Genomic DNA, 23628 nt, shown 5'->3' with positions numbered 1-23628 from the left:
AACGGTTTAGCTGTAAAATGAGAAAGTTTGTGACCCGGCAGCCACGTTGAATTTTTGCCCAATGATGCCAAAAATGTGTTACCTACTGAAACTTTAAATACATTTAGCTGATAATGCTTATGTACTTTTACCTAAGTAACATTTATAATTCATTATATTTTTAGTCTAAGATATTTCTACTTTTACTTAGAAAGAATCGTAGTACTTCTTCCAACACTGAGAAACACAAAGTACAGTTGAGGCTGATGGGAACGTCATTTTTCTTTGCAAGTCATATTGGACTAATAAAAACGTTCATATGATGACGGCACTAGATGAAAAGTCAAGGCATCACCAAAGTTAATACAATTCATCCTGAAGGGGACATGAATGTGGCACCAAATGCCATGACAATCCATCCAATAGTCGTCGAGACATTTCAGTCAAACGTCAGAGCATCACCAAGGTCATTAGGATTCATCCTCTGGGGAACAATGAATTTCAAATTTCATGAGAATCCATCTTGTAAAGTGATGGACAGACAGACTGACATTGCCATCTATAAAAGGCGGAATATGCAACAGTGCAGAGATAGAAACCCTTCCTCAGACAGAGCTGCTGCTGTTCTCACAGATCTCTGAAGCACAACAACACAGGACTCAGTGGGTGGCAAACCCAACATGCTGTCGCCTCATCAGTATGGATAAATGGATCTACTTCTTCCGGAAGAGCAAAAGAGCGTTTCACAGCTCCGTGAAATAAGAGAGTTCTTCTAAGAACGCTTCGACTTCTGTCTTTAGCCTCAAGTCAACACACCCAAACTGGTTCACACGCCACACAAATACACACTATAAATTCACAGTGAGTTCATGAGTAAGTGTGAATGTAATAAACCACACGGCAGCAGAGTGTCGGAGACTTGCAACATAATTTGGTTTGCTGGTAATTGGGGGAATTTGTTGACCTTTAATGTGTTAATACTGCATCATATCAGATATCACAACAAATTAAAATCAGTTTGTGTAACTTTCAGAGCTCATAATGTTTTTAATTAACTTGTATGATGTTAAATCTCTGGAGAGACTACCGTATTTTTGCTAACTGAGATATTCACGCAGCCTTTGCTGCTGCAGATTCCTGTGTTTGCTTCTTGTCCTCTGTAAGACCTCAGAGCTCCTTCAGCAGACAGTTTTGGTGTCTGATGTCTGACTGTTGATGCAGCTGAGGCACTCTGAAGTGGTTGAATGTGGCTGGTGGAGACCAAATCGTCCATTTGCCACTGTTTTGTTTTTCTGAACTCAGGGCAGCAAGCAAATAAATCCTTGCCGTTCCAGGATCATCTGCTCACTGTTTATTTACTCACACTTAACTTTCTCCTGCTGCTCCTGTAGGCCTTTAAATATGGCGACTTAACAGTATTTACTCCTACTAATCTAAGCCTGTTGTGCTATCGTGATACAAGATCCAATATGAAGCCAGGCTTCCTGAAAAAAAGATATTCAAATTAAAGAAATTCTTACATTTGATTAAACAATTTCCATTGGAAATTTGAGAATTGCCAAGACAAACAGAATTTACATGCAGTTCTCCAAACACCTGCACAATTATATGTAGATGTCGAGCAAAGCGGAAGTTTTGTGGAGATGTTAAATAGATTTTGGTCCAGTGGATTACCAGCCAACAAAAACAAACCTCAGTGGGTGGCAGCGCCGTAAACATGTCACAAGATAGTAAACTGTAAAATAACTGAAAGGCAAACTTTAGTCCCTGAATGCCATTAAAGGACTCCATAGCCTTTACATTTGAACTTTTTGAGTTTATAATCATGCTCCTGGCCCAGAAACATTCATTTTATACTTCATCCTTTACATAAAGTGCAGATGAAACTAAGTACATTTACTCACATACTGTAATTAAGTACAACTTTGAGGTACTTGTACTTTACATAAGTACATTTCTTTGGCAAATCGTATTATTTTTTGTTGCAATACCTTGTATTTTACAGCTATAGTTAAACATAGAAAACATTTGATCCGTTTATAAAAAAGATGCCTTTATATAGAATAAACTAGCCAGCAGTATATTGCATAAAGTAGTTAAAAATCAGGTCCAGCTTGACCAGCGACAACACTAAGAGTCTACTTGCACATCAATGCTTGAGTAATTATAATATAATATTCAATAATATTCCACTCAGTGGGGGTATTCTGCATAATGAGCATTTTTACTTTTTATATATTTTGCTGCTAACATGTACTTCTCAAGAATGCAGGACTTCTTCTACTTGTAATAGAGTATTTTTTACTGTTTTATTGATACCTTTATTTTTTATAACTTGTTGATATACTGTGTCTTGCAATAGTTAAAATATTTTTATTTTTTAAAAATGAAATTGAATCTCTAATCACTTTAAAGGGACTGTTTGTAACTTTTTACAAAATACGTATAAATCTACCGGGTCGGGATCCCACGCGCGCTCACATATGCGCGCGTGGCTGGAGTCTCTGCTCCTCTGCCTGCCTGCCTGCCTTCACTCACACACCGCGCGCGTTCTCGCTGTCTCGCTCCACCTCTACACGTGCATGCGCGCTCACTACACACTACAGAAGAGTTAGTTTAGCTCTGAGAATATCTAGTACATGTACAGTGGATGTTTGTGCAGAAATAACTGCTGCAGCTCCTCCAGACCAACAGAGGTTTCTCGTATCTTGTGAAGTGACGGGGCTCTGCAGCGAGAGACGTTATCGTCTCCGACCGGGTACCAGTGTCTCCCCTGTTCCCTCTGGCCGCGGTCGGGAGGCTGAAGCAGGAAAGGCCAACACTAGGATCTGCAATGATTCGTTGAGAGACCTTCGTCTGGTCAGCTAACATTACTGCCAAGCAGGTGAAATACAGAGTGATATTGTGGTTTTAGCTGACGTGTGTCGCCTCACTGTGTTGAGCGATGCTCGTTCATGTCTATGTAGAGCGAGCACAAGCGCGAGCCCGACGCTGACTTTCGTTGACTTAACGGCCACAAGTGTCGCTGTTAACAAGCATTTCTGAAAGTTACAAACAGTCCCTTTAAAAGTGTGGAAACAAATGGCAACAAAATTTCCCCAAAAATCACACAGTGACAATGTTTCTTTAATATTTCTGCAGGTAGTCACAGTGTCCGGTGATAATAGTATCACTTACTTTATCTTTTAATGTATCCCTGTAATATTCATGTATCATTTTGGTACGTTTGTGATTTATAATAATTTGGCCTTATTACATGATGAGTTGTTAGGTGTGAGTCTTGAGAGGTTACTGTAACAGTGTGTGTGCTGCTGGCAGCTCCTCCCATCCAGCTATAAGAGCCCAGCTGACCAGGTACTGAAACAGGCCAGTCCAAACTGACTGCTGAAAAGTCAGTCAGCTTTATTAAAAACGTCTTTTTTCCCCCTGCAGCTTGTTACATGCAGCCTTTGCTCCACATTGAAATGCAGGATCAGTCCCTGAGTTAGTTATCGGTCTGATCTAACAGAGGATTTGGAGCCGGACAGGGACTTCGTGTAACTTTTTGTTAAAGATGACTTTCGCCATGCTGCGGCCTGTGGCGACACACTTGATCTACTCAGACTTCACCAGCATCACGTCCGAGGACGATGAGAACCGCAGCGAGAGCGACGGCAGCTCGGAGCAGAGTTACTGCGACTCCTCCACCGAGAAACGGAGGAGGATTTCCCGCAGTCTGGATGAAGCAGAGTCCCACCCGGTGGTGGTGGAGGTGAAACAGAGGAGCGCAGCCAACGCCAGAGAGAGAGGCAGGACCCAGAGTGTCAACACCGCCTTCACATCTCTCCGGACGCTCATACCCACCGAGCCGGTGGACAGAAAGCTCTCCAAGATTGAGACGCTCCGACTGGCCTCCAGCTACATCTCCCATCTGGCCAACGTGCTGCTCCTCGGAGACTCCGGAGCTGCTGATGGACAGCCGTGTCTCGGTGCGGTTCATGCGCAAGGAGAACCGAGAACCATCTGCACCTTCTGTCTGAGCAACCAGAGAAAAGGGGTAAATGCTGTTTTAAATCCATATATTGAAACCTGCTTTAAATCCAGTTTATCTTATATTACAACTGATGTGTTAAATGTGCTAAATATATCAAAGCAAACACGTTTTATTTGTCTTGATCATGCTTTTTGAGAAGCTTTCTTCTGTCTATTCTTTCTTCTTGTCTAATGCAGCATCTGTTAATCCTTCAAATAGTGATTACTTTTGTGTAACTCCATTATTTTGTCTTGGATTGTGGTGTGTAAAAAGCACTTTTACGCACGGCACATGTTGGCACATTATCTTAAATACAACTGATGAAATGCTTTTTGCTTCCATCCTCTGGCCTTGCACACTGAAAACCACTGGGTTCAAAATAAATCACCAGTACAATACTGGGTTAACTTTACCCAGAACCAATGGGTGGTTTTGACCCAGAGGTAGTGTTATTTTCATATTACAGTTATGTTATTTATCCAAACTAAAATATGGTTATTATGTTATATATGTTGTTATTATATGACCTGATAAAAAACAACAAGCTCAAGTTTTACCTTTAAACTGTTACAAATTGACTGTTAGTTGTACAAATGATGTTTGTGTGACATTAAAAACTGCAAAGGATAAACATTAATAACAATCTGTAACAAATAATGACCGGTAAGCAGCTGACGAATGTAACTCCACTACATGTCAGAGGGCAATATTGTGCTTTTACTGCATTACATGTATTTGACACTTACAAGTTACTAGTTCTACATAAAAACACATGATATAATGCAGTATTACTAATCCACTCATTAGTATACAAAGTATCTACATTGGCTCCACATTAACCAACTGCAACATTAAAATGCTCTTGCATGTATTTGTTAGTGATAAAAACAGATTTGATATAATAGATTTCTTCTTCACTACATTTATACTTTGCACAAGTACATTTAGCAAATAATACAGGACTTTTACTTGTAATTGAGTATTTTACATTCTTTTACTTTAAGTGGCAATCTTGAAGATTTTCATGATCAAAGCGAACACGTTTTATTTGTCTTGATTATGCTTTTTTGAGAAGCTTTCGTGTAATGCAGCATCTGTTAATCCTTCAAATCGTGTCCACTTTTGTGTAACTCCATTATTTTGTCTTGGATTGTGGCACATGTCTTGGCCTCTTGGCCTCTCGCTGTAAATTCCTCACACAGTCAGACTCAGTTGTTTTTTTTATTTTTTATTTTTGACTACTGTGAGAATTGTAGTGCAAAACAAAGTAATATACAACATAATTAGTAGCTTCCTCTTGCATTTGGAATTTAATGTGACTTCAAAAAGTGAAGCTGAAAAGTAGTGTATTTATGTTTTTATTTCCCTAAAAAAAATACAATGACTTCTGGTGCAGTTGATGCAAATATTGTTGAATATTTACATGACAGACTTTTCTCTTTTTTTTCCATATAAAGGATGGCAAAGACTGTTTAAGAATGCGAGGGCTGGGTCCGCTGCGAATGAGACGCTGACTGGAGACCAGTGAACGATTAGCAACCTGAAAATCCTCAAAGACTTTCTCAGGGAAGAGTCAGAGCTGGTGTTACATAGCACACACACACACACATACACACACACACACATGCTGGATCTAAGGATGGAACCAAAGAAGAGACTATTTATACTTGACCTGAGAAATTTAAGCATAAGCCTTTCAAAGATGCAGTGCGTTTGCTTGAAACTTATGAGTTTTTGTCCTTTTTTTTTTACCCCTGAAAGTTTTAAATAAAATATATTTTATCAAAATAAAAGCGGTTATTTTCCTGATTCCCAACTAGAAACACACATGTGCCATGAAAAGTTAGTCGTGTCAAAATATATTTCAGATTGTCATAACTAATAACTGGGACATTGATAAAAAACTAAATACATGCAGAGTATATTGATGAAATGGACAAAAGTAAAAAAAATAGAAAATGTTTATTTCTGGGACCGGTCTTTTGAGACTTTCTCTGTTTCAAGCTGGGTGACATTTTAGAAAAAAGGGTGCTCTTATTATATAACAAGAAGCTCAACTGCAGGTTGGAAACATACATAAATTGACAGCTTACATTTCTAAGAAGAAACTTTCTTTGTTTGATACATAAATGCCCAATTAACAAACTGTATTTTATCTTCATTTTGCAAATATCTACTTTCTTAACGTCCAACTTAGTGGTATAAAATGGCTTTATGGAAAGATGTCTCTCTCACGCACATTTCCACTGTTTCCAGTAATGTTGCCAAGATATTGTTTATGAAGCCTGCAGCCCCTCAGCAAAGATTCAAGGTTTCTGGTGTCAGTGGCTGCTGTATTTTTTTCCAGATCTCACGATTGGTGTTTTTTGAAGTCTGTTATCGATTAGTCACGGCAAATAGTAGCCCACACTCTGCTCGGAGCCCCCAACACAGCTGTTGGTATGTCAGAGGGATAAATCACTGCTGTGGGCCCGATGGACAGGGAGAGACGGGGTGAGAGGTCAGAGGTCACGGTGGAGAACAGAGAGTGAAAGCCTGCTGACGTGTAATCATGGAAAAATGATGCAAATAGAATGCTGTCGTTGATCCTGAAGACAACTCTCTCTGATTTTATATTAGTGGATTAGTTCACGTGTCAGCAGAGGTAGAAGATTCACTCTGAAGTTTCAGGCTCTTACTGTCACTATCATCATGACAGATAATCTTGTTTATTTTCTTACAATTAGGTGCAATGATTTGTTAGTTTCCTACTGTTACATTCTCTTGCAACGTGGTCACCATTGCACAGAGATGATTCAGACCTCTGTCACTGGGAAACATTTCATAACTGCTGCAGGAAAAGCAGCCCAGTCTCTGGGGGCCTCTCTCTCTGTCTTCTCCAGTCTGAAAAAGACACTGTAGTATTCAGTCCAACATGCGGCTCGCAGCTCAGACACACAGACAGCTGAGCCCAAGTTCCTGTCTGGCATCGCTCTGAATCCAACTGCAAAACTGGTCCTCAGAATGACAGAGGGAGGTTCCCCGGTGACACAGGAGGCTGTATGAGAAGTGAATTTGAAGGCAGTTAAAGGTGCATGCTGGGGGTCCGAGCTCCCCTCCATCCCCTCCCTCCCCCCTCCCCCACCTGCCCTGTCAGGCTAATTGGAATTTGCTGTGCTAAGTCCTCCACGCTCGGGGCCCCGAGGCCTCCTCAAACGGCTCCCCGAGGCTCCCCCCGGCAGGAAGACGTCACGGAGGCACAGGAAGGGAAAACAACGCACAGCCGACCTCTCTGAGGAACTCTCTGTGCGGCGGGCTTTGGGTCAGCGCCAGTCTTGACTTCATCCGGCGCTGGGACCCAGATGTACAGCTCTCTGGTGGCGATTTTCAGCGCGAGCGAACCAAATAGTGAGATTTCAACCAATTCTGAAGTTTTTTCCCCCCAAGATGACAGGTAACAAATTGATGGCAGAGCCCATCAGAGGAAAGGAGAGGAGGGAGAAATAAGGTCAGCGTGGATCTGTTTAACATTTCTGACAGGCGAGGATCCACCTGGGGACCACTGTAAAGGTTTACTACCTCGCTTTGGTGAGTTTTACCTCTTCCGCGGACGCTCGCATCTCTTAATCCCAGAAGAGAGTTTGTGCAGGAAGAATTTCAGCGGAGATGAAATGGAGCTAGACAGCACTTCCTCCTCCTGCTGCCAGTTTTATGACCTGAGATGAAAAATAACCTCGATAGTTTATTGTTTTGGGAAATATAGAAAAAGAAAACTACAGCACTTGTTACTTAGCTGTTCTGCTATCGGTAACTTTATATAAGTAAATATAAATCTAAGTAGCACAGAGACCAAAAAGAGAGGGAGAGAGAGATGCTTTTTGCTTCCATCCTCTGGCCTGCACACTGAAAACCACTGGGTTCAAAATAAAGCACCAGTACAATACTGGGTTAACTTTACCCAGAACCAATGGGTGGTTTTGACCCAGCAGTTATTTTCATATTACAGTCGAGTTATTTACCCAAACTAAAATATGGTTATTATGTTATATATGTTGTTATTACATGACCTGATAAAAAACACAACAAGCTCAAGTTTTACCTTTAAACTGTTACAAATTGACTGTTAGTTGTACAAAACGAAGTTTGTGTGACATTAAAAACTGCAAAGGATAAACATTAATAACAATCTGTAACAAATAATGACCAGTAAGCAGTGACGAATGTAACTCCACTACATGTCAGAGGGCAATATTGTGCTTTTACTGCATTACATGTATTTGACACTTACAAGTTACTAGTTCTACATAAATACATATGATACAATGCAGTATTACTAATCTACTCATTAGTATACAAAGTATCTATATTGGCTCCACATTAACCAACTGCAACATTAAAATGCTCTTGCATGTATTTGTTAGTGATAAAACAGATTGATATAATAGATTTCTACTCCACTACATTTATACTTTGCATAAGTACATTTAGCAAATAATACAGGACTTTTACTTGTAATTGAGTATTTCACATTCTTTTACTTTAAGTGGCAATCTTGAAGATTTTCATTTAAACAAATGTCGTCACTATCTAAAGCCAAATGAGGTAACACAATGCTGATTGAGCCTATGGCCCACTGATGAAAGTATTGCAATATTTATATATTTGCAGTATTAAAACTGGGTGTCTGTGGTGACATTCCTGGAATAAATGCTGTTGTATACACACAAAAATGGAACTATATGCACATAAGTCTGAAAACTTGAAGCTTGTGTACATAGAAATAGTTTTTTTTCAATTTCTATGTTCATGTATCAACAAAAAGACTCCAGACTGTTAAACTCTGAGCACATTTCCATTGTTTTCACTCCGATAAAAATTCTAAATCAACCAGAACTGAAATCTTAAGGCTAATATATCTTCATACTTCTTCCACCGCTACATGTAGAGTAGATTATTACAGTTCAAAAACATGCCATATTTTTAGTTTGTGTAAATAACCCAAAAGTGACATTAACACTGGGTCAAAACAACCCATTGTCTCATGTGTTTCTTTTTTACCCATGAGTACTGGGTAACCCAGTATTGTGTTGGTGCTATATTGACCCAAGTGATTTTTAGTGTGTGAGATTTATTAAAGGTGCTATTGATAACATTGATAACATTCAGCCACTAGATGTCACATTCTCCCTCCCCCATTGCATTCACTTCACAACAAGTGGTTGCCAGGCACTTACCGTCAATCTCAGCCAATTTCTTTTCAACACTAACTGGCAACTTGATTGCTGAAAACCCAGAGATACCACATGAACATCATTGTACTACCGTCTCACAAGCCTTGTTAAAAGTGGGAACCAAAGGTCCGATATCTTCCACAGAGATAAACAAAACATAATTCTTTCTAAAGTGAATAATTCACAATCATAATATATACAGTATATATATATATTTAAGGAAAAAACACATTTTTATTCGGCACCTTCCTAAAAGCTCTGTGGATGTATTATTTTTGAAAAACATATTTGTCTACATAAAATTTTTATCAATAAGACCTTTAATGCTGAAAATAAAGACAAGATTTGATGATGGTTTTCGGAAGATTTTTGCACGGATTTGGATGCAAGATGGCTGCACTGCAGCAATAAAGTTCAATAAAGTTTAATTGTACAATAAAATAACCCCTTTAGAGTAACAATATTGAGTGTGTAAAATGTGTCTTCTTTATGTTGCCCATTGAGAAGCTCAGTGCTTTATCTTACGTTACAGATTACAGTTGTCCACCTTTGCAGAGAGTTATTTGTGCATAAACGTAGAAGAAACCGGCATAATGAAACCTCTACAGCCCTTCATGTTGATTGACTAACAGTTATTGATCTGAACACATAGAAGAGGAAGCATTCAGGAAACACTCTTGTCGAGCAACGGCTCCATGCAAACACAAATCACTGCTCTGACTGCTCAAACGTGTTCATGCCTTTGCCTCTCCAAAGAAAAAAAAGAAAGCTAAAATAGATGATCCAGGAACGGGGAAGGATGTAAAGCGTTTTTTCAGCATCATCTGGGAGCGCCGTCCTGATTCCCAGATGGGTGCTTACCGTCAGCAGTTTGTAGTCTTGCCAGAGAGCTCTTGTTAGAAATAAACCTGCACATGGTAATATTTTAATAGCTTCTGCTCTCACAGTCAGTTTCAAACCCTCACTGGCAGGGGAGATGGCCCCCCGCTCCACCTGCATGTCAAAGATATTAATGGTCCTGAGTCACTTTGTGGCTCAGGAATCAGATACCTCGCTTCCGATTTTACTGAACATGACCACTTTTTCCAAAAGGAGGAGGAGGACGTGTGTCTGCCCGGCAGTCAGCTGAGCCTCTGTGGGGGAGAAAAGTCTGTCTGAGGAGGCGGCTGTGTCTCCTCGAACATACAAGAACAATTGTTTTCATGTGCCAGAGAGTTTGGCAAGGCCTTCAGACAGAGGGAGGATGATGGAGGGCTGTGCAGTGGATAGGATGGGCGGGTTGGGGGGAGCTGGTTAGAGGAAATCCCAGAGAAGAAATTAGGGAACAATACAGATCGCCGTAACACGGCTCTGTTCTGCTGCAGGCTCAGACAATCAAGCTCCAGCACTCAGCAGCAGCCTGCCAAAGCCCAGAGGCAGAGGTGAGAATCCAGTAATACAGACTGAAAGGGGTTTTTGTTGCTTCTTTAAACAAACAATTGAACAGGCAGTGTGATGAAGCTCTGCAGCCTCACAAAGACAGGAATCCTTTCAGCCAGTTACAGTTATATTCAGTACAGAACAAATGTATTATTCAGATCAAACTAGAGTAAAGAAAATCATATATACTGGGTGAATATATGGCATCTCTGACTGCATATATTTATTATGTTGTATGTTTGAGATGTGTGTGTGTGTGTGTGTGAGCATGTGTACATTAGAAGAGGAATCAGTTTACCAACATATTAGGCTTAGGTTGTCTTTGTTAAAAGATTTTTCAATTTAAGGTAGTAGTGTTTCCCATAGTTTCTTCGGTCATTCTGCTTTAAAGGTGCTCTATTTGATATTCAGAGCATTAATATAGCAGCAAACAACAATTTGCTATGTAAAGATATAGAGGGGTAATGTCTACCTGAGCAGAGAATGAAGTCTCTCTCCCTCTGTGTGTGTTGTAATCAGAGCTTCTCCGTGCTTTGTTGACATAGCTGGGCCGGCCACTTGCCTTTTGGTGCATGTTAGTGCATGTGAGCGTGCCTAGACCTTTGTCATTCCAAGGGCGTCAAATATCGATGCTTTGTCACAGCCAGCGGCGTTCGATACCAACGCACCCTTAAGAGTCAGTATGAGACGCACCGGGCTTTCCATTAACGACAATGTAAACACATCTGCGTCAATATTAAATACTCAGGGAAAGTGCGTCGGGAGTGTGATGACATAGTTTAAGGAGCGAAAGAGACACATAGGGTGGGTTGTTGGGTTTGGTGGATGGGTCCAACAAACACAAGACCTTCACCACTGTTCGGGTCCTGTGCGTTAAGTTTAACTTTCACATTACAATCAGCTGTTCAATCATGTCCCGTGTTCATAATGTTCAGTGTCATTCTCACTGTACAAACGTAGTTTTAAGCCCAACCATGTTGTTTTTGTCACCAAATGATTGGTGAGCGACAGCTTTCTGTGTCAGACATTTTTCATAACAAATCTGAATTTGAGGAATTTGACATCCTCTCCTTGTCAGAAACACAGGTCTCTAAAAACGAGGTGCAACAGTTCATATGTGTGATAAATGCTCCTTTACCATACACTGCCTCTTGGGTCCCCTTCAGCTTGTCCCTATTCTTATTGTTGCAGTTTGTCTTTGCTTATATCACATTGACCTTTTATTGTATTCCTTAATGCATGTACAGTACAAGTCTTCAATTGTCTTATAGTGTTTTTATTATGTTTATGTTTTATGTTTTTATGCTTCCTTGCTGCTGAAAGAATTTCCTCTTGTAGGACAATAAAGATCTTATAGAACTGAAGGAGAAGAAGAAGAAGAAGAAGGATTTGATTTGGTTTCAGTTAAAAGTTTTGGTGTTAAATTATGGCTAGAACTATCTCAAAATATCAGCTTCTCCTGCACTGAAACATTGGTAGTGTTAAGGTCCATCAAAGAGCTATATATCTGTCAAACCCCGGTAAACATGCACAGTGTTCATGGGAAAGTATCTGTGTACAGGACCTGTGGGAGAGAGACGGCGGAACCATTGGGACATTTCATTTCAGCAAACAGAGGATTTCCTCAATCAGAGGCTAAAGAGTGTGCAGTGAACAACCTCGCTGACAGAAACATGGAGACCTATGCTAGCAGCTGGGCGTGCTAACAACCTCTGGGATTTACTGTGGCATGCAACACCCTTTAACTACCGCACGGAGAGCATACATCCACAATCACACCAAACAATTAAACCTTCAGAGAATCACAACTTTGATAAGTCTTATGAACTTTACTATTTCCTTTTAACACATAGTTTGTATAACTGTAAAAGTCCCTTGTGCTTGATTAAGATGTTTTAATAAATGCAGCACAGAACATCTGCAATGACTAATGAGTGAGAGATATTTAAAAAATTTGTGGAGCATCGTGCTTTGTATTTGCTGCGTATTTCTCATGCTGAGATTACTCCCTGTCATAAATCTAAAACCGCTCACAGCTGCAGTTACCGGTGTCCAATAGGAAGCGGCCGAAAAAATCCTCATTTCCACTGATGTTCTGTGTTAACATCAGTAGATTTCTACGTCCCTGCGCTCGCTGTGCCAGCTGCTGCTGAATGAGGCATTGTTTAATGCAGATGGTGGAATCCGAAGACCTCACTCTTCCCTTTTCCATAAAGCCAGTCTGCTATTAATAACCATATATCGACCTCCTTTGTCAACAAGAGCGACACTTACAAATAATATGCTTGAAGGGAGACAATGGGGAGTTCCCTGCGATGAAAACAACAGGATGAGCCAGACTCATAAGAGAGTGTGTGTGTGTGTGTGTGTGTGTGTGTGTGTGTGTGTGTGTGTGTGTGTGTGTGTGTGTGTGTGTGTGTGTGTGTGTGTGTGTGTGTGTGTGTGTGTGTGTGTGTGTGTGTGTGTGTGTGTGTGTGTGTGTGTGTGTGTGTGTGTGTGTGTGTGTGTGTGTGTGTGTGCGTGTGCGTGTGATTGATGTGAGCCTCCAGGCACTCAGTCTCTTGGAGAAACATCTCACTGACCCACATACAGCCAAACACTTTTCAATTTTTGTATTATCCTATAATTTGTCATCTTAATTCTTACTCATTACATGTGTAGTATTCATTAGAACTGTCAATTGATTAAAATATTTAATCGTGATTAAGCGCATGATTGTCCATAATTAATCGCGATTAATCACAAATTAATCGCATATTTTTTATCTGTTCAAAATGTACCTTAAAGGGGGATTTGTCAAGGTTTTCTAGTTTCATATGATTCCGGTATCTTCGCTCTAGCTTTAAAACTTGCTACAACCTCCGAAAGATTGATTGCATTAAAGAAATTAGTGACGTTAAAACGAATTTGCATTAACGCATTATCGCGTTAAGTTTGACAGCCCTATTATTCATCCACTGTCTTTTGTTGCCTTACTGTTGTTGGTTTGTTTGTTTGTATATGATCCTCTCTGGTTGAAATCGTCTGTTTTGCTTTGTTGCACCCGTAACCACGACATCACCAACAGTGATGTCAAAGTGTACCTGCACACCCTACACTTCTACATCACTGCGGAGAGGTAAGATTTCTGTCACTTTTCATGTGAACAACCGAGTCCAACATGTCTTCCAGGAGATACTGTCTGAAAATGTTCGCCATTATTCCCATTTTTAAACGATATTGTGTCTGATACGTCTCTATGACGACCAGCTTTTCACTCTGCCTTTGAGTCTGGCCGTTCAAAAGAACTATAAACCCAAGTTGTGTGAACCCGTTCTTTTGAAGGACCAGTGTGTAACATTTAGGGGGATCTACTGGCAGAAATGGAATAATATTAATAAGTATGTTTTCTATAGAGTATAATCACCTGAAAATATAAATCGTTGTGTTTTCGTTACCTTAGAACGAGTCGTTTATATCTACATAGGGAGCAGGTCCTCTCCACAGAGTCCGCCATGTTGCACCGCCATGTTTCTACAGTAACCCAGAACGGACAAAACAAACTCTGTCAACTTTTCCTGCTGGGGCCAGAGTCTATAACGTTACTCGCTGCCATCGTCGCCGCTCTCTCTCTCTTGCTTCACCACTAACTTCCCATGTACACACACACACTCTAGACACTGGCTTTGCTCTAAATGGCTCTAGATAGAGCCATTCGGGTTTTCGTGTCGGCCACCGTAGCTATTCAACACGCTTTGCACATGGGAGCTCGCCGCTAGACACCACCAGATCCTACACACTGGACCTTTAAAGCATAACCGACCACTGAACCACTGGAGGTCAGCAAAATCAAGATTTTCAGGTGGTGTTAAGGAGCAATCCAACGATTTAGTATTTGTTATGAACACAGGAGAGACCCAAACGCAGGATACGGACAGGGTGGTGGTGGTAAAAGTTTTTTTATCACAGAGGAGAAGCTGGCAGGGAATGGGAATCTGGTGGCAGCAGGAAAGAATGAAGAACAGGGCTGGTGTGAGCATGGAAATTGGGGGTAGCTTAGAGGTTAAGAGGTTGCTGATGATCCTGGAACACGAGAGAGACTAGAGATTAGAGGTTAGTCAAACGAAGCACGAAGATAATGAATTACTATGAACTAAGTTGGCCTAGAAGCGTAACTACCACTGTGGTTGAATGGTTGAAGAGCCGCGGTAGGTACTGCAAGCTGATGAGCTGATGACAGACTCAGACTAGGAGAAGTGATGAGCCAATTGTAGGCAGGTGTGCATGATGAGCAGAGCGGGGAACCAGGAGAACGAGGAAGGGAGACCACGCCAACACACACACAAACAAAACATTAAACGGGGAGAGAGGCTGCAACACGTTCTCATCCCAAATCGCCACCCCTTGGCGTCACTTTACCGCTGCAGTAAACACGTGGTAAGCGTTGCGAATTGAAACAAAAACACTTGCTTAGGTTTAGGCAACAAAACCACTATAGTTAGGTTTAGGAAAAAAACATCATGGGTGGGCTGTTACTACGTTTGTAGAGTGAAAATGAAACTTAACATTGTAAACAAGGGACACAAACAGAACAAACAGCGGATTGTAAAGCGAAAGTGAAACTTAACACATGGGACATGAACAGTTGTTTGTTGGACCAAACCACCGTGCCTGCCGCCCGCCCTGTGTGTGTTTTTTTTCGCTCTTTAAACTACGTCACCACACACCCCGACCACTTTCTTTGAGCGTTTAATGTTGATGCGGATGGGTTTACGTTGTAGTTGCTTGAAAACCTGGTGCGTCTCATACAGACGCTAAAGGGTGCCTTGTGTGTCGCCAAGGGCCACGCCAAAGCATTGTAATTAACGCCCTGGGAATGAGAACAGGGAACAAGAGGAAGGGGAAAGAGTAGCAGTATAGCACTTCCATAAGGTTGGTGGACTCACAAGACTCATTTCAGTCAAAATTTAATCAGCAGAGGCCGAGATACCCTCACTTTGAATCTCTATCATGGCCCCAAAACACTGGATCCTACAATTTCATGCGACTCATCATGGTGTCTTTAATTAGACCCTCTTTTAAATCCCACACTTTGTAATGTAGCCTTTCTGTTATAATTTCAAGTCTCAAGCCCAATCTGAGATAAACCTGGTGGCATCAATCACAGAAGACATTATACAACTGACTCTCTGTAAAATTGGTGGAACTCCCCTTTAAATTACTCACTAAGCTGCGTTGCTGAAAAAAAATCTTCCAGAGCAACAAAGATCTGAACTGAACCATGAGCGTTAAGGAAGTGACAAATGTTTTTTCCAAAAAAACAACAGTGATATGACTATGAGTTACAGTAAGAATACAGTAATTATGCACTGCTCTCAAGCACCACATGGTGGCATATTTTCTCAGACAATGAAAGCCTCCTACAGTAATAATACCTTCTGATCAAATGTGGCCCCTTTTACAGGAAACTGACTGCATTTCAAGAGAAGTGAAAACAATACCTGTTACAGCTAACTCAAGTGACGGGTGGAGTGTAATCATGTCCCAGAAGGTATTGTTCATTAAGGTGAGTTAACTCTGACTTTATATAATTATAAAATTCAAACAAGAAGACAAACAAAAGTAGTTTAGTTGATTGATGCTGTTGTACACTAATAGAACATATTCGTGGTTTGATTATCTCAGCTGCTGTTGCTGCATTACGCAACCCAGAGTCGGCCAGAAAAGAATGCAAACTGCAATGAAGATGTTCAAGTGATGTGTCCAGATGAAGCCATTGACAGCAGGGATTTCATCTCTGTTGCATGGTACAAGGTCAGTGAACCATTTCATAAATAGTTTCATCTTGTGTGTCAATGACTTTAATTCAATCTGATGTGGATATACTGTATACGAATGACTTTTTGGTTGTTACTTTAAAACAGATCAACAATTCGCAGAAACTTGGCATCATCAGGAAGAGTAAAGATAACAAGACGCCGCAGTACTACCCCTTCACTCGTTCACACAAACCCGAGTTTGGTGAGAAACACAGTCTGTTTCTCCCCAGGGTGACGCCCGAAGACTCGGGCACCTACGAGTGCGAAATCAGTGCAAATGTAGGGGGTCAAAATATGAATCTGGAAGTCGACCTGACGGTTCACGGTAAGCCTTGAATTTAATTTCTACCACACTTGGCAGAATATGCATATATACTCAATTAAAGCATCTGAACCGAGCTACACACATATTGACAAGTTTTTTTGATGTCTCTAAATTTGGGATTTCTAATGCAGTGACAATGTTTATGGCAGCTTCAGGTGAAACAGGTTATGTCCCTTCATATTTGACAGTTAAAGTTGCAGTATGCAAGTTGCAACCTGTGAGTTGCTTGAACTGTAAATAAACACCTGCAAGATTGGAATTAAACTCGTATGTATTTGTCAAAATATTCCAATATGATAGTAGTAGAGGGTTAAATACATGACTAATGAACAAAAATCAAGAGTGTGTTGGAGTTTTTTGGTTACAGCTTTTGAAGATGCACCAAAATCGAGAGCTTTGTCAAAATAATGTGTCTATTTACACATTTATATGTGTCTGTTTGACAGACAAAGCAATGTATATATTTTAAATTCATTCAAGTTCATGACCCAAACATCTACTTTAACCTCATTTCTGCATCTGCAAACAGTCACAGAATGTGCCAAGCCACATCAAAAAGCAGGAAACAGCCTTTACGTTTATCCATCTCCTCAAACACACAATATTTTCCTTTCCACTGTGACAGTTATGCATTTTTCCCTACATACATATTCTACCATTCATTAAAAAAAACGTCTACCAAAAGACATATGTTACCTCTGCTTGATAAAATCATTCATATATCAGATATAAACGTAATTTCATTGAAAAAATGTCGTAAAATTGTCTGCTAAACTGTTTGAAGGAATAATGTTTAATTGTCTATGAGATCTATCTGCACTGAAGTATCTATTTTATACACGGATTTCTTCTATTTTTGTCTGAATACAGCGTGTGTGACCCAGGCTGACCTGACAACAATAACAACGACACCTGAGTTTAACCTGACTCAGCCCAACCTGCCCTGCCACAATCAAGTGGAGGACCTGCCAGTCATGTGGAGTGGTATAGGCTTCGTGGCAGTGGGCCTCACCAAAATCATTTTATCTCTCATCAGCATTCAGGTAAATAAACTATTTTTCTTCACGTACTGTATGGATTTGTCACAGGTTATGAAGCAAAAGTGGTCAAGTCAATTTATTTATTGAGCACTTGGCCAAAGTGCTATATAGATAGATAATTAGAATGATAATAAATGGGAATGTATAATGGAGAGGAGGAATTGGTCAGAAGTTTTAAGCGGTGTGACGGTGGAATAGGGGAGATACTACTGATCAATACTAAAAACATATAAAAGAGAGAAAAGGTTTTATTTTCGTAATACATCTAAAGTGAAAAAATTTAACATCCTTTGACTGTTCTTTTGTTTGTAAAATTTTCCATTTTACAGACAGAATTACTGTACTTCAAATTCGCAAGAATCAAAAGTGACACAGAGATTTATTGCATGTTCATGGACATTTGCAAATTTGAGGCGTTAAAAATTAAAGGTCCCATATTATGCTCATTTTCAGGTTCATACTAGTATTTTATTACACGGCTTTGTTGAATACTCGATTCTGGTTGTTCGATCACAGCGTTCTATGGTCTTTTATTTCTTTATAACACACCGCTGCTATATATAACAGACCGTTGCTATGGATGTAGTTCTGATGTCTGACTTTGGCGGACCGTTTCTGTGTCAAATTATTGATTTATTAAGTAAGTAGCCGTGTAATAAGCGGGTCATTGTTGTGAAATAATTCCCTTCAGGGCGATGCAAGACCGCACTTCGCGTCAGGGTCCACCCCTCCGCTTTAATTCACAATAATGACTGGCTTGCTGTACATTATACCTTACTTATACCTTATACTTAAAACTTTATTTTTCTCATAGGCCTGCTGTCTGTCTGAATATACCTGTATTTACCCTCTACCCAAATGCGGTGTTTTAGCGCATTTCAACGGAATTGCATTGCTAGGCAACAGCTACGGTCCATGTTTACTTCCTGTCAGCTGATGTCATTCACATACACTGCAACCAGAAATAAAGTGGGACACATTTAGAATGTTTACGTTTAAAACTGTGAAGTGGTTTATATATACTGTACAGTTGTGACATCACAAAGTTACAGAAATCCTGACAGCTTGTTTCAAAGGCACAGTTTCTGAATACAGGCTATGTATTTTTCTGCAGATTCTGCGTTTAAATACTTTCACGGTATTTATACAGCATTTTAACCTGCTTTATGATAAATATAAAGACATGAAAATCTCCCTTTTTACAATATGGGACCTTTAAGACATCTGTGTCTTACTTTTATTTAGCAAGAAAAGTTTTTGTCATTCACCATTTGACACTTAAAACCCTGGACGTCACCTGGTATTGAAGGGGAATTACAAAGGTATAACAGTGTTTTCTAAAAACAGCCTTCTGTGGAAGGATCATTTAAATTAGATGGAGCCTTGAGGTACACCACAAGAGACAGATGCAGCAGAGAAGCAAATCATTTCTGTCCAAGTCATTTCATTGCCTGAACCTAACCAAACCATATCGCTGTCACATCATAAAACAGATTTAGTGATCATTATGGATTTGTAAAGGTTTTGGAGGGCACAGTAAAATGATGTTCCCCTGCCGATGGAGGCGTCAGATCATTTTTTATATGTCGTTCTAGAGGGCATGGACAAACAACGTATTTTGGTATTTAATTTGGAAGACTTGTTGGTCTGTCCCACAGTTTAAAGGACCAGTGTGTAACAATTAGGGGGATCTATTGGCAGAAATGGATGGTTTATCAACTGAAAATAAGAATCGTTGTGTTGTCGTTACCTTAGAATGAGCCGTTTATATCTACATAGGGAATGGGTCCTCTACACAGAGTCCGCCATGTTGCACTGCCACGTTTCTATAGTAGCCGAGAACTTTTCCTGCTTGGGCCGGAGTCGATAACGATACTCGCTCCCGCCCGCTGCTCTCTCTCTCTTGCTTCACCACTCACTTCGCACATACACACACGCTCTACACACTGGCTCTTTGCGTTTTCGGCCACCGCAGCTCTCCAACACGCCTGGCACACAGGAGAGGCTTCAGCTGGTTGTGATCTCCTAACCTTACCACCAGATCCTACACACTGCACATCTTACTGGTACACCTGTAAAATCTAATGCAATCAAATACAACAGCTCAGCCATAAATTCTACATTTACAAAGACAATAATTATTTGAATTATATTGTTTTTGTTGACACTGTCAGAGAGGTATTAATTGATCAATATGTTTATTATTGAGGCTATAATTTGCAGTGGTGTTGAACTGGACTGCATTCTATTTAGACATGTTTCGAATGTTTTGCCGACCCCATTTATATGAGGGGGGAGAAATATTAGAAAGACATTTCAATATATAAAGTCCAGTACAACACCACCACTAACTACGGCCTCGATAATAAGCACATAGTTAAATGAATACGTCTCTGACAGTGTGTATATATATATTCATATATATATATAAACTATATATGTTTAGTGTGAAAACCCCATATCCTGTAGATGAGTAATGCTGTTTGTCTCAGCAGGAATTTGACACCTTTTATTATATGATGTTGGGTTTGAGGACAGACCGTAGGCGAGCCGACCCCTGCTCTGAGACACCATTTCCTCTAACAGCAGCATGTCTCCACATTTAAGTTTTGCTTTCTAACGTACATTGTGGGTGGTCTTTTTTTCCAGTTGAACAATTCGCTGAGTTGATTTGTTTTGTGCTGTTTTGTCTCTTTTTGTGGTCGTTCAGGTTGTTCAAGCTGTTTGCATGAGGTCTTCAAGATGACGGCAGAACAAGTGGTGAAGCTGAGATCATGTAAATAGACACAAAAAAATCAATTTAATCAATTAAATCAAGTGATTTTATTTTTGCTTTTACTATTTATTGTACTTTGTTTTCAGTGAGATTCATGTATTTTTTTTGCAGTTGAGCATCTTCAGTTTGTAAAAGTGTGTCACTGAACCAAACCACTTGTTGCTTTTTTTATTGGAACGAAAGAGGTCAACTCAACCAAAACAGTGTGTCATAACTAAACAGGAACAAGCATGAGATGAGGAACAAAAACCACCATGCACACACTGCCACAGGTGTTAAGAGCATCTATTGTAGTAAATGAAGGCAGATATTGTGATAGCTGACATTGTAACATCAAATGCCTTTTTACAAAACAAAACATGGCCAGTACTCTCTCAGATATCGTGGTGTAGAAATATGGAACACCAAAATACATTTTATCAAGAGCTCGTTATCCTTAGAAAATTTTAAAAGGAAATTATCATCACATTTAATTCATGATGTCTAATCATCTTTTGATATTTTTAGATATATTTTCTTTTTTTCTTTTTATCGGTACTGTTTTTTAATGTATTTTATTATTTTTATAGAATTGCTTTCCACTGTTTGATTAGGTTTTTCTGCTAATTTTTGCGCTTCTTGTTATTGTTTAACTTTTGTTGTATTTTTAAAATTCCTTGTTAGTTTAGTTCTTTCTTCCTTTTTTGTTATTGTTTTGTTCTTCTTCTGAGGTTCGGGGGGAGGTCCTTTGTATAAGCCTGTGGCTTCTTGACCTCTCCTGACACATTTTCTTGTTTTTTTTTCATTGACTGGATTTTGTGCGGTTTTATGTGTGTGCAAATAAATAAAAAATTAAACTTGAACTAGTTTGACCGTTTGATCGGAGTTTGCGAGTGATTGACAGCCGGCTCTCATAGACGGCAACTGGACAGCGGACCTCAGATCAGCTCTTACTGCTTGTTTTCCTACGGTCTGTGAAATCTTGCAGATGCCGTTAGGAGCACTGGAGGACACCTGAGGACACAGAGGCACATGATTTTTTTTTCAGGTTACCTGTTTCATGTACTACTGTCACGATATAGTGACCGTTTTATAAAAATAACTTTTTTTAATCAGATTTGCTCCAATCTCGCCTAATTCAGCTTAAATGTACATGTTTACATTGCAAATGGATTTAAACAATCTTCTGATCTGCTAACAATTTGTCATGTTTTAAATTGTGCTGTTTATAAATGTGAACTAATACATTTACTTTTAAAGATAAAACTCAACAACTGTGTCAGCCAGCTTGTGGTTTTCACCCGCCGCATGTCATACCTATTTTTATTTTTTCACCATTACATATTTCCTGTTATGAATCAAGTGCTCAAAGAAAATGATACCACTCTGAAGTGGCAACATAAACACCAAAAAACACCATGTCAACAACCCTTTATCAGATATATATCGTTACGGTTACGTTAACTCTAAAACATCTCTTGACTCTCTGTAAGTTTCCCACTTCTTGTTTGATGGTTGAAGCCCTCTTGAGGTGAGTGCAGTTCCTGTTTAAGAAGGTGGAAGTGCAGCATGTCGAGATTCTGTATTCATGCTCTCCAATCTGCATCGACTTTCCCCCGTTGGGGATGTGAAGAAATCCAGCAGCTTTTATCCTGCAGACACCTGCAGAAAAACCCACCAATCATCACAGTGTGAGTGAGCATCTACCGCTGTGTTCTCCTCCTGGTTTACAAAGTCAAACCAAGACAGGAGAGGCATTAAATGGATCACTGCTTTTTGAAAATATTGATTTGAGATCATAAAAGCAGCGAGGCGTCACACTGAGAGCAGTTTAGAGTGGAGAAAAATGTGCACAGATCACCACCTACTGGCACCTCAGACAACAACACCACAGTCAGACAAAATCACAAATCAACTGGATCAAGATGTATTCCAAAGAATTAAAACAGGGTTTAAATCATTTAAATTGGAATATGATGCTCCTTGGAGTGAGCCAGAGGAATAATCATAAACGTTCACGACAGAGTTTATAAAAAGCTATTATAAATGACATCAAATATACTTTTAAATTATACAACAACAACTTAACTAAACAAAAGCAAAGTTAAATAAATAATTAAAAAAATTGGTAAATTGTTCTTATTCTCTGATGAGTAAATTATTTAATTTCAAAATGGAATCACAACCTTAAATTTGGAAAGGATTTAAGTTTTACTTTTTTTATTCCGTTTACTCGCTATTTCCCATTTAATTTTCTTCTAACCTCATTTAAAGTTTTTTTTTTTTAAATTAGCACGTATCAATTAACAGCCTTCTTATTGTTGGAAGAGACATTTCACAATTCATTTGTCTGCTGCTTTAACAAATTCAAAGCTCTGATTGGTCTGAGCACACACACGCTGGCCAAACAGAGTGGTTGTTGCTGGTCTGTGGGTTGTACACTTTATATTAGCTGCTTTTAAATGTATCATTTTATTAATTGATTATTAAATATAATCAATCGATTAAGATATTTAATCGCGATTAATTGCATGATTGTCCATTTGTCCATAGAATTAATCACACATTTTTTTATCTGTTCAAAATGTAATCAATAAATAAATTAAATAAATAATAAATAAGGTCTAATTATTCTTAATTACAAACATTCTGATCAGTCAGGAATAGATTAATAAATTAAATATTAATAGCTATTAACAGACTGTGTGTTACAATAATTTATTACATGTTTACAATCAGAAAACTCATTAAAATATGCAATAATTAAGATCAGAGTAATAGTGGCAACAGAATGTGCCAGAGGAACCAAAGTTCGACTTTTACAGCCGACATTTTTTCAAGCTCAGGTTCAAGTTCAACTTTATTGTCATTTTCCACATATATTTGATAGATATTTGCTGAATTTGACAAAAAGTGTATTGGGTTAGAATCACTGACTCACAGCGATATCCGCAGCCGTAAATAGAATGCAAAACTATCAGCAACATTTCCTCTGCATCTCTGAAACGCTACGCCGATATTGTCAGACTCTCTTTTTGATAAGTCTGTCTTCTTTTTTTGGGTTGCTTTGCAGTGTCGGCAGCTCTAGTA

At 39.4% G+C, this 23628-nt stretch overlaps 2 protein-coding genes across 4 annotated transcripts; both read left to right on the top strand.

Annotated features, from left to right (window-relative positions):
• The first annotated feature begins 80 nt into the window (after positions 1-80).
• On the top strand, positions 81-5784 carry tcf15 (transcription factor 15). Its single transcript, XM_074643431.1, has 2 exons — positions 81-4021; positions 5449-5784. The coding sequence occupies exons 1-2, from the start codon at positions 3533-3535 to the stop codon at positions 5503-5505; spliced, it is 546 nt and encodes a 181-aa protein (XP_074499532.1). The 5' UTR covers positions 81-3532; the 3' UTR covers positions 5506-5784.
• A 930-nt stretch (positions 5785-6714) lies between these two features.
• LOC141772449 (uncharacterized) lies at positions 6715-21395 on the top strand. 3 transcript variants are annotated; one of them, XM_074643434.1, is made up of 6 exons: positions 6715-7378; positions 16064-16165; positions 16285-16413; positions 16524-16743; positions 17614-17786; positions 20494-21395. In XM_074643434.1, the coding sequence occupies exons 2-6, from the start codon at positions 16139-16141 to the stop codon at positions 20527-20529; spliced, it is 585 nt and encodes a 194-aa protein (XP_074499535.1). In that variant the 5' UTR covers positions 6715-7378; positions 16064-16138; the 3' UTR covers positions 20530-21395. The 3 variants fall into 3 exon arrangements, with proteins under 3 accessions (XP_074499535.1, XP_074499533.1, XP_074499534.1); XM_074643432.1 differs by having other exon boundaries at positions 6716-7558; XM_074643433.1 differs by lacking the exon at positions 6715-7378 and adding an exon at positions 10192-10622.
• Positions 21396-23628: the final 2233 nt, after the last annotated feature.

Source organism: Sebastes fasciatus, chromosome 8 (genome assembly GCF_043250625.1).
Source record: "Sebastes fasciatus isolate fSebFas1 chromosome 8, fSebFas1.pri, whole genome shotgun sequence".
NCBI classification, from domain to species: Eukaryota; Metazoa; Chordata; class Actinopteri; order Perciformes; family Sebastidae; genus Sebastes; species Sebastes fasciatus.
Note: the sequence above shows the minus strand (reverse complement) of the source record. Positions and strands in the feature narration are given on the sequence as shown.

Bases quoted from the DNA above. Each gene is read 5' to 3' on its own strand.
- tcf15 (XM_074643431.1), top strand. From the start codon at position 3,533: ATGACTTTCGCCATGCTGCGGCCTGTGGCGACACACTTGATCTACTCA. The intron at 4,022-5,448 runs GCTGTTTTAAAT...TTCCATATAAAG, and splicing joins ACCAGAGAAAAGGGGTAAAT to GATGGCAAAGACTGTTTAAG.
- LOC141772449 (XM_074643434.1), top strand. From the start codon at position 16,139: ATGTCCCAGAAGGTATTGTTCATTAAG. The intron at 16,744-17,613 runs GTAAGCCTTGAA...GTCTGAATACAG, and splicing joins AGTCGACCTGACGGTTCACG to CGTGTGTGACCCAGGCTGAC. The intron at 17,787-20,493 runs GTAAATAAACTA...GTGGTCGTTCAG, and splicing joins TATCTCTCATCAGCATTCAG to GTTGTTCAAGCTGTTTGCAT.